Source organism: Rhincodon typus, chromosome 18 (assembly GCF_021869965.1).
Source record: "Rhincodon typus isolate 14 chromosome 18, sRhiTyp1.1, whole genome shotgun sequence".
Taxonomy (NCBI): domain Eukaryota; kingdom Metazoa; phylum Chordata; class Chondrichthyes; order Orectolobiformes; family Rhincodontidae; genus Rhincodon; species Rhincodon typus.
Window position 1 is genome coordinate 18692203 of NC_063349.1, and position 11646 is coordinate 18703848.

The 11646-nt window shown below is 41.0% G+C and overlaps 1 protein-coding gene across 1 annotated transcript in view; it reads left to right on the forward strand.

Moving 5' to 3' along the window:
- LOC109937248 (structural maintenance of chromosomes protein 1A-like) overlaps positions 1 to 11646 on the forward strand; it is a 138931-nt gene that overhangs the window by 39239 nt on the left and 88046 nt on the right. Inside the window, 3 exon segments of the mRNA XM_048607846.1 lie at positions 6600 to 6740; positions 10536 to 10622; positions 11296 to 11322. Of these exon segments, the coding sequence (XP_048463803.1) occupies positions 6600 to 6740; positions 10536 to 10622; positions 11296 to 11322 (255 nt within the window).

Consider the following 11646-nt stretch of genomic DNA (forward strand, 5'->3'; position numbering starts at 1 on the left):
TATTTTGTGTGGTGTTTTTGAACATTGTTTGAGCTGCACTCCTCCAGGCAAGTTGGTAGTATTCCATCATACTCCTGACTTGTGCTGGTAGATGGTGGACAGGAGTCAGGAGGTAAGTTACTCACTGCAGTCCTATCCTATGATCTGCTTCGCTTTTGTAGTCACAATAATTAAACTAAATCAGTTCAGTTTCTGGTCAATTGTAACCTTCAGACTATTGATGAAGGGGGTTTCAGTGATACTCATGCAATTGAATATCAAGGGGGAAGATTAGATTGTTGGGGATGGTCATTGCTTGGCATGACTGTTACTTGCCACTTGTCACTTGTCACCACAAGCCTAGATATCATCCGGCTCTTGCTGCATTTGAACATGGACTGCTTCAGTATCTGAGGAATAGTGAATGGTTTTCAGCATTATGCAGTCATTAACAAACATCCCTACTTCTGACATGATGATGGAAGGAATATCATTGATGAAGCAGCTATAGATAGTTGGGCATAGGGCACCACCCTGAGGAACTCCTTCACAGATGACCTGGAGGGAAGATGACTTGACCTCCAATAACCACAACCATCTTCTGTTGTGCATGTCATGACTACAGCTAACAGAGTGTCCCACCCTGATTGCCACTGCTTCTAATTTTTGTAAGACTTCTTGACACTCAACACATCTAGCTGAAGATTGTTGCAAATTCTTCAGTCTTGTCTTTTGCACTGATGAGCTGGTCTTCCCCATCATTTGTGAAGGTTTCCCCTTCAGTGAGTTGTTTAATCATCCTCTACCATTCGCAATTGAATGTGGTAGGGCTGCAGAGCTTAGATCTGATCTGCTGTTTGTGGAATCCTGCAGCTTTATGTAATACTTGTTGCTTTTGTTATTTGACATGCAAGTAGTCTAGTGTTGTGCCTTCACAGGTTGACTTCTTATTGTTAAGGTATATCTGGTGCTGCTTTTGGCGTGACCTCCTACAGTCTTCATTGAACCAGGTTTGATCCCTTAGTTTGATGGTAATTGTAGAGTTGAGGATATGCTGGACCATGAGGTTGAAGATTGTGTTTGAGTTCAGTTCTGCTGCTACTGTTGATGTCCCACAACACCTCACTTGAGTTGCTAGATTTGTTCTGAACTTATCTCATTTAGCACTGTGGTAGTGCTGTAAAATCCAATTGAAGGTATCCTCAGTATTGCCTCCACGAGGACTAGGCAGTATTGACTCCTGTGGTATGGCAGATAGAATGGTGAGGACGTGATGAGATCAGATCAGTTTTCATTTTGTTGGTTCCTTCAACATCTGCGGTGGACCCGGTATTGCAGCTACATTTTTTAGGATTTGACTAGCTCAGTTACTGGTGGTGTTGCCAAGCCACTCTTGGTGATAGTCATTGAAGGATGGAGGTGACGCTGTTTGGCGGTTGGGGCGAAGATTTACATCGGCGCAGTCACCACTACCAAACAGGTTTATGGAGGAATTGTTGTCAAGGGACCAATGTTCTAGTGAAAAGTGTAAATAGGCTGGCCAACAGGACTTTAAACCAGAAAGTGGGGGGTAGGAAGAAAAGATTAAACTTCCCCCAGTGGAGAACAAAGCAGCAGGCTAACATCTGTAGGGGTAGATTCCACTGTGTGGAAAAACATAAAAAAAATTACAGGAACGGAGAACTCAGGAGAGGTTATTAAAGTTTCCAGCACAGACACAAATAGGACAAAGTGTTTGGAAAGGGTTAGGTATCAAACTTCAAGCACACTAGATAAATGAGAGACAATGAGAAGGGAGACAGTTAATACAGGACTGAAGGTGTTATATCTGAATGCACGCAGTATAAGAAAGAAGGTAAATGAGCTTGTGGTGCGGATTGAAATTGGCAAATATGACGTGGTGGGCATCATGGAGACATGGCTGCAAGGGGATCAGGATTAGGAGCTGAATGTCCAAGGATATACATCGTATTGAAAAGATAGGCAGGTGGGCAGAGGGGGTGGGTTTGCCTTATTAGTAAGAAATGAAATTAAATCAATAGTAAGAAACGAAGTAAGGTCAGATGGTGTAGAATCTGTGTGGTAGAGTTGAGGAACCGCAGAGGTAAATAAACCATAATTGGAATTATATACAGGCCTCCAAACTGTAGTCAGGAGCTGGGGCGCAAGATACACCAGAAGATAGAGAAAGTGTGTAAGAAAGGCAAAGTTATGGTGATCATGGGGGTTTTCAATATGCAGGTGGACTGGGAAAATCAGATTGGTAGTGGATTGCAAGAAAAGGAATTTGAGGAATGTCTACAAGATGGCTTTTTGGAGCAGCTTGTGGTAGAGCCTACTAGAGAGCAAGCAATACTGGATTTAGTGTTGTGCAATGAGGCAGACTTGATAAGGGAGCTTAAGGTGAAGGAACCCTTAGGGGAGGCAGTGATCATAATATGATAGAATTTACTCTGCAATTTGAGAGGGAGAAGATAGAATCAGAGGTAATGGTCTTACAGCTGAATAAAGGCAAATACAGAGGCATGAGGGAGGAGTTAGGCAGAATTGACTGGGAGAAGAGCCTAGCAAGAAAGACAGTGGTACAGCAATGGCAGGAGTTTCTAGGAGTAATACAGGACACGCAGCAAAAATTCATCCCTAGGAAAAAGAAGCATGGTACAGGGATGATGAGGCAACCATGGCTGACTAGGGAAGTCAGGGATAGCATAAAAGCAAAAGAGAAGCATATAATGTGGCGAAGGGCAGTGGAAACCAGAGGATTGGGAAGCTTACAAAGACCAACAGAGGGCAACAAAAAAAGAAATAAGGAAGGAGAAGATTAAATATGAGGGTAAGCTAGCCAGTAAAATAAAGGAGGACTGTAAAGGGCAAAAGAGAGGCAAAAGTAGACATTGGACTGCTGGAAAATGACACTGGAGAGATAGTAGTGGGGAACAAGGAAATGGCTGACGAACTGAATAATTATTTGCTTCAGTCTTCACGGTGGAAGACACGAGTAATATCCCAAAAATTCGAGAGTCAGGGGGTAGAGGTGAGTATGGTGGCTATCACCAAGGAGAAGGTGCTAGAAAAACTGAATGGCCTGAAGATGGATAAATCACCAGGACCAGATGGACTACACCATAGAGTTCTTAAGGAGATAGCTGAAGAGATGGATGAGTGAAGGATGAGATTTCTGAATAATTGGAAGTGCACGGTAAAATAGGGCAAAGTCAGCATGGAGTCATCAAGGGGAGGTCATGCCTGACAAATCTGTGAGAATTCTTTGAGGAAGTAACGAGCAGGTTAGATCAAGGAGAGCCAGTGGATGTTATCTACCTGGGCTTTAAGAAGGCCTTTGACAAGGTGCCGCACAGGAGCCTACTGAGTAAGATAAGGGCCCATTGTGTTAGAGGCAAGGTGCCAGCATGGATAGAAGATTGGCTATCTGGCAGAAAGCAGAGAGTGGGGTTAAAAGAGTCTTTCTCAGGATGGCAGCTGGTGACAAGTGGTGTTGGGCCCACAACTTTTCACTTTATACATTAATGATCTAGATGAAGGAACTGAGGGCATTCTGGCTAAGTTTGCAGATGATACAAAGATAGGTAGAGGGACAGGTAGTATTGAGGAGGCGGGGAGGCTGCAGAAGGATTTGGACAGGTTAGGAGAGTGGGCAAAGAAGTGGCAGATGGAGTACAACGTGGGAAAATGTGAGGTCATGCACTTAGGTAAGAAGAATAGAGGTATGGACTGTTTTCTAAATGGGGAGAAAATTCAGAAGTTTCAGGTGCAAAGAGACTTTGGAGTTCTAGTCCAGGATTCTCTTATGGTAAACTTGCAGATTGAGTCAGTAGTTAGGAAGGCAAATGCAACTTCGGCATTTATTTTGAGAGTACTTGAATATAAAAGCAGGGATGTACTTCTGAGGCTCTATAAGGCTCTGGTCAGGCCAAATTTGGAGTATTCTGCGCAGTTTTGGGCTCCATATCTCAGGAAAGATGTACTGGTCCTGGAGTGAGTTCAGAGGAGGTTCACGAGAAAGGTCCCAGGAATGAAAAGCTTAACATATGAAGGATGTTTGAGGACTCTGGGTCTGTACTCGATGGAGTTTAGAAGGATGAGTGGGGGATCTAATTGAAACTTACAGAATACTAAATGGCCTGGACAGAGTGGATGTTGGGAAGATGTTGCCATTGGTAGGAGAGACTAGAACCTGAGGGCACAGCCTTAGAGTAAAGAGAAGACCTTTTAGAACGGAGATAAGGAGAAACTTCTTCATCCAGAGAGTGGTGCATCTATGGAATTCACTGCCACAGAAGGCCAGGTCATTGAGTATATTTAAGACAGAGATAGATAGGTTCTTGATCGTCAAGGGGAGAAAGTGGGAGAATGGAGTTAAAAATATTATCAGCCATGATTAAATGGTGGAGCAGACTCGGTGGGCTGAATGGCTTAATTACTGCTCCTATGTCTTATGGCCTAAGTTGCACACTAGCGTACGTTTTACACCTTTGTCACATTTGGTACTTTTTCCCATATTGTTCAACACGGAGGGGTATTGAATCAGCTGCAGGAGGGCAGTATGTGGTAAACAGTAGGAGTTTTCTTGCCCATGTTTAACCTGATGCCCTGAGACAATATAAGATCCAGAGTCAATATTAAACTCTATTCTGACTGAATACTTCTACTGGATACTGTCCACCCAGTGGAAGAGGACATATCCAAGATTAGTTTTGCTGTTACCTGGAACATTGTAAGGTATGATGTTGTGAGTATGATTGTGTCAGACTGTTGCTTGATTAATCTGGGAGACAACCTTTCCAATTTTGGTCCTCGCTCCCAGATGTTAGTAAGGAGGATTTTCAGAGTTCACAGGGCTGAATTTAGCAATGTTGTTTCTGGTGCATAAGTCAATGCCAGGGGATTTGTCTGTTTTGTTTTCTTTTTTGAGATGTTTTAGTGTTGAGGACCAACTGAGTGGCTTGCTAGGCCATTTCAGAGGGCACTTAAGAGTCATTGCTGTGGGTTTGGATACACAGGTAGACCAGACCAGGGCAGATTTCCTTTTAAGGAGATTGGTAAATCAGTTGACTTTTTACGACAATCAATGGTGATTTCATGACCATCCCAGACTTGTAATTCCAGATCTTATTTTTCATTCAAATTCCACAATCTTGCCATGGAATTTGAACCCTGGTCCCCAGAGCATTACCTGGTTTTTCAGTATTATTAGCGCAGAGACACTGCCACTATGCAGTAACCTCCCTGACATGACTCTTCTTCAGAAGACGACTCTTTTTCAGAGTACAAAGATCATTAGGTGGATCCAAGGAAGAAGAGGAAGATAATGAGGTAGAATGAAGAAATTTGATGCAGCACCAACATCCCAGGCTGCCCTCATTGCAAGGTTTGCTTAGAATCCACCGGTGAACTAATCTAACACTGATGAGAGCTCTGGCATCCACCAATGTCACTAACACAAAGCTATCCTGTAAATGACCAAGCCACCTTTTGACAGTGCAATGTCAATTAATTTCTGTTCACACTTCATCACACAACTGAAAAAGTCACTTGGCAGCCAGCTACCAAGAATAGGCAAGACGAAAAAGAGATGCCAAAGAATAATATTTAGGTGGCTCACATATAAAACAGAAATGTAACATTCTAGTAATGTGTAACACATCTTTGTGGATACCTTTGTGTATCTACAAAGCTTTATGCCCCATTTCTCAGTACTTATATGTATTGAAAGTTTTGTGTCTTCAAACAGGGACAGTGGCAGGCTGCATAGACCCTGCTGTCACTACTGAGATGTGCTTGGACTTTGGAGCCCATTAACGTCTCACCAAAGATTGCTGCAACTATACCTTGCAGAGGCTGACTCGGCAATCAGGATTCAGTACAGCATTTAAGTTAATGATAGTGAGCAAGGAGGGCCAGGATGTGAGCTGAGTCCTCAATTGTTTACTCCTTTTAACATCATTTCACTCATGGCTTAACTGCACTTTCCTGCTGGCAATGAGCTGTAGAACACTTTGCGGTAGATCACTGGGGTTCTGAAGAACCAAAGCTGGGTATCATGTATCCTTCTTAAAGCAGTATTTCTAGTTTCCAAGCGACAGTTGAAGACCTCTAAACACTTCTGGGAAGACTTCATTTGATGCTCCTTGTAGACAACCACTCATTCTGTAGATAAGGAAATTGTTGCACAGGCCAGCAGCACTGTGCTATTTACGCTTGAGATCGATGCTTCTAACCTCTGTGCAAGCATGCATAGTGAAACTGGACCACCCAGCGTGTCAGACACATGAAATTCAAGCCACTGTTTCTCGATAAATCCATATACTTTTCTAAACCTGCTCATTATTACAAACAATTATTTTCAGCCCAGTGAACTGAGTAATGACAGTTATTTCTTTTTTGGGGTTTTATTTGTAGTTTCGTGCCTTTAAGCATGATTGTATTTGACAAGAAAGAACCTTATAAACATATTGAAAACAAAATAATTGCCACCCAGAATCCTTGCTTTGATGGTGTTGAGTGGTAGAAAACAGATTATTCCTTAACATTTAATAATCTATTGCTGTAAATATACATTTTGCTTACTTATTAAGTTGGCTTTTTATCTGATTACATAGATTCAACAATATAAAGAACTGAAGCAATTGGTGAGAAAACAGGTGTCCTCAATGGCCCAAACATTGGAGAAACTGCGACGTGAGCAAAAGGCTGATCGAGACAAGCTGGAACTGGATCAAAGAAACTATAAAGATTTGCAAGTAATCAGATAAAATTATGCATAAAAGACACATCAGCTAATTTTAATACTATTAAAATTAGAAACCATTCTATTTAGTATAGAATACTTTATACCAAATGCATAAAGAATTCAGTACAGCAAACTAGTCACAGAATCACAGTTCAATAGGATTAATAGGATTAGTGCAAATTTGTCAAAAAGTTCTCTTTCATTTATTCCAAATAGTGTTTCACTTCTGCCTCCTCGTTTCCTTCTTTCGAAAAAAAAGCCCTAGATTTTCATTTACCTTCTGTTGCAATTTCTCTGACTTATCCTGCACTATGAGTTTCTATTTAGTAGTATTAGCGATAATAGTAAAAAAAACTAAGACACACATTTTCTTCTCGATGGGACTTTATTTTCTCCACCCTGTAAATGGCACGGCACAAAAAAAACTTGAAAGAATTTCATGTGCCATTTTAAAATTGCTACTGACCTGAATCCTGTCCTATGACCCACAACCTGCCTGCACCTCAGCCATATGTAGGCTCATTGATTAGCACTGCATCCTCACAATGTCGGGGATCCGGGTTCCATTCCAGCCTTGGGCGACTGCCTGTGTGGAATTTGCACATTCTCCCTGTGTCTGCGTGGGTGTCCTCCAGGTGCTCTGGTTTCCTCCCATGGTCCAAAGATGTTCAGGTTAGGTGGATTGGCCATACTAAATTGCCCATAGTGTCTAGCAGTGTGTTGGCTTGGTGGGGATTAGCTCTGGGCAGTGCAGGGTTACAGGGATAGGTTAGGGAGTAGGTCTGGGAGAGATGCCCTCCAGAGGGTTGATGTGGTCTTAATGGGCTGAATGGCCTGCTTCCACACTGTAGGGATTCTATGATTCTATGATAACACAGTTTTCTGTCAGTCGTGAAAATGCAGCCAACTCCTCAGTTTATACCACATGGATACTCCAGTGCACTATTCAATGCAAATGCAAAGCAATGTATAGAAGTAAGGTACCAGTTTAGTTTTAAAATAAGCATTGATTTACATGTTTTTGTCTGCTCAGTTGATCTCTGAACACATTTCACAAAAAAATTCACCAAACTTCCCAAAATGCCTTAGAGTCTTCCAGAATGGGGTATGAATCTCTCAAATATTGCCGTTCATAGCTTGGGAGTTATTTACAGTTTGAATTTTCCATTTCTGTCATAGTGACATCACTGCTGAGAGTTGAGACTAACAGATATGTCAGAACAAACAGGTCAAGAGTTCAGGGGCAGCATAGGAATCAGGATAGCCTCAAGTATCAAGACAAGCTCATGAATTAAGAATCAGTGGAGGGGAGAGCAATCAACCAAATTTGGAGCAGGAGATTCCCCTATCTACCTATCCCCGTAACCTTTGACTCCCTTGTCTATTAGAAGTGAGGGTGCGATCAAGAGATGGAGACAGCAAGGGAGTTTTTGGGAAAGTAGGGAGGCTTGAGGATTGTGAAAATGGAACTCATGCTGAAGGCAGAGGAGCAAACTGGGAAATGGATTTGATATATGGATCAGTATTGTTGGGGAGCAACTAGAGGTAGGCAAAACTTAGAAATCTTGCAGTGGGTAAACTGGATGGAGACCAAGGAATCCCATTGGATGAACCAAGAAAAAAGAAGATTTTCGAATTCGGCTATCAGACTATTTAATGCTGCACTACAAATATTTCTATTTATGTATTGGGGGATGTGGACTTCGCTGGTTGGAGCAGCAGTTATTGCTCATTTCTAATGCCCTTGAGAATGTGGTAGTAAGTTACCTTTTTGAACTATTGCCATCCATTTGGCGTAGATACATCCAGAGTGTTGTGAGGGAGAAAGTTTCAGGAATTTGACCCAGAAACAGTGAAGGAACAGCAATATATTTCAGAGTGAGGATGATGTGTGGCTTGGACAACAACTTGCAGGTTGTGGTGTTCCCTTGCATCTATTTCCCTTGCCGACCTTGATGATAGAAGTGAAGTGTTTGGAAGCAAGAGCTTTCAAAAGAGCCTTGGTGGGTGCTGGAGTGTACCTTGGAAATTGTACATTGCTGCTGTACTATGCATCAGTCGTGGAGGGAATGAATACTGAAGGTGGTGGATAGGGCATTGGTCATGTGGGCTGCTTTGTATAGGATAGTGTTAAGTTACTGAGTGTTGTTGGAGCTGCACTGGTCCCAACAAGTGGACTTGTATATGGTGGACAGGCTTTGGAGAATTGGGAGGTGAGTCACACCGCAGAATTCCTAGGCTCTGACTGCTCTTGAAGTCACAGGATTTAAATATCTGCCGGTTCAGTTTCTGGTCAGTGTTAACCCCCAGATTGTTGATATTGTGACTGGATGTTTTCTAAGACTTGCTGCACATGGATACTGGCTGCTTCACTATCTGAGGAGTTGCAATGGTGCTGAATATTTGTGCAGTTATCAGCGAACATCCCATTTCTGACCTTATGATGAATTGAAGGTCATTACTGAAGGTGCTGAAGATGGTTGGGTCTAGGATGCTTGCCTAAGGAAGTCCTGCAGTGATGTCCCAAAATTGGGTACCAGTGACCACAACAGTCTTTGCACCAGGTATGATTTCAACCAGTAGAGAATTTCCCATGATTCCCATTGACTCCAGTTTACTAGTGCTCCTTGATACCACTGTTGATCAAATGCTGCTGTGATGTCAAGGACAGTTGCTGTCACCTGAGCTCTGGAATTTAGGTTGTTTGCATCTATTAAGAGAAAATTCGATAAATATACAAAGCTAAGAAAAATATGATAGACCACGTGGTCTCATGTCTTGCAATGCTACATGATTGTATGCTAAGGGGTTAGCCTTGGCTCAGTGCTAAAAGGAAAAGTTGCCATAGTCGTACTGGACTGTGTAGGCATGCTCTCTCAGAGAGACAACGGGGGTGGTTTAACCTGAGGGTAATGACACTACAGGCAAACATTGTAACCTCAGCTGGTACAGGAATTGAACCTGTGCTGCTGGTGTCACTCTGCTTTTGCAGACCTCAATGGTAGTACTCTTAAATCAGGAGATTATGGGTTCGAGCCACTCTCCAAAACAATAGTTTAGACTGGTACTTCAGTGCATTACTGAGGGAGTACTGGTCCGTATGAGGTGCAGTATTTTAGTTGATATGTTAAATCAAGCTGATCTTTGCTGGTGATAATAATGTGTGGCACTATTTAGAGATTGGGGAGCAGTTCCTCTGTTCTGGACAGAAGTCACCTGTAACCAAGTGCCTGTAATAGATAATTTGAGCATTAAATTCATTGTTGTCCGTGACACCTTGCTGTATGCAACCTGGTTGCAGCATTTTCTACATTATAAAAGTTATACTTCAAAAGTACTTGGCTGTTAAATATTTGAGGAGTCCCAAATTTAAAAATCATAAATTTTAAATTCGTAAACGGTATACATTGAAAATAAATAGTTGCAATTTCAAACTTTAAGGCATACAAGATCACTACAATATTGTGTCTGATCTGTTCGAGATTAGTGTCGGAGAAAATTACGATTTTAATCTGGAGAGTAAAATGTACAATTGACTACAGTTTGATCACTTTTAAGATTCAGAACTGGTCTCTGAAGCTGCGTATGACCCAGGAAACTGGGGTTAGGCAAGGAAATGGAGCTAGACCACAAATAAATCAGCTATGATCTTGTTGAATGAGGAAGCAAGCTCGAAAGGCCAAATGCCCTACTCCTTACTCTTGCTTGTGAATTCATTTATATAATTAATTCCATCTTACCAAGCAATTTTCATCAGAATTAATTTAATATCGACATGTAGTTACTTCTTAAAAATTATTTTCAGATTCGAATTAAGCACACAGAACTGGAAATAGAAGATTATATCAAAAGAATAGAAAAGCTGGAAGAATATATTAATACCTGCAAGTAAGTCTTCAGTTAGAAGCGATACAACTCTTATATATTTGAACAGTTTGATATTTTATGAACGATTTTGGTTTATCAAGTTAGCTCAAAGACTTATGAAAATTCTAGTTGATAGATTTATGGTATGTAGATTATAACAAAGCCCTGATAGTTCAATAATATTTTCTCAGCAAACAAAAGTATTAGTCTCCAATGATTTGAATTAATCAACATAAAGGGAAAGTGGGATTTTGGTGCTAAGAAAAATCTGAATTATCAGATGCTTTGAATTCAAAGGAATAAACTGTACAAGACAGTTATTGACAATAGCCTACACAGACTCCAAATAAATCTCATAATGTAAGCTAAAATGAAAGGAAAAAAATTATACATGTGTTGATCTCCAAACCAGATTGAACCTGTGGGATTTACTGAATGTATAGCAGTGCACATCAAATTAAAAATGCAACTAAAGAATAAGGTTTCAAGAAACTTCATTATTTACACTCATTGGTTTTATTCCTACAGTATTATTTGGTAATTATACGTGCTTTATTTAAAAGGTAATGATTTCTACTCTTGTGTACATTCTGAATAGTGTTATTTCCTACTTGAGTAGGTGGGCTGCAGACATGCTTTTCTTTTGTCCATTGGTACTTTTGTTTTCACTGTAACATCATGATTATTATTGCAAAGAGGTAAGTATTGAGCAGCAGCAAGATCTTTAACACCAAAACAGTACTTTAGGTTATATATTAGCATTTTACTGAGCTCTTAGAGACCGTGCACAGTACACTGGAGAATACAAGCAGGAAGCAGTTCAGGCATTTGGACTTCCGCACGTATTGTGCACTAGATTCAGTGAAACTTTGATTTTCATGTATTGGAAGAAAGATCCTTCTAAGTGTGCATGGAGCAAGTAAACAGCAGTTGACATAATATGTATTGCAAAGAAGCCATTGGTCCCTTTAGTTAGCGCTTGTTTTTAAATAATGCGTTGCAGTTTTAATTGCATCAGTATGTCACTCACTATCTAACAATTGTTGATA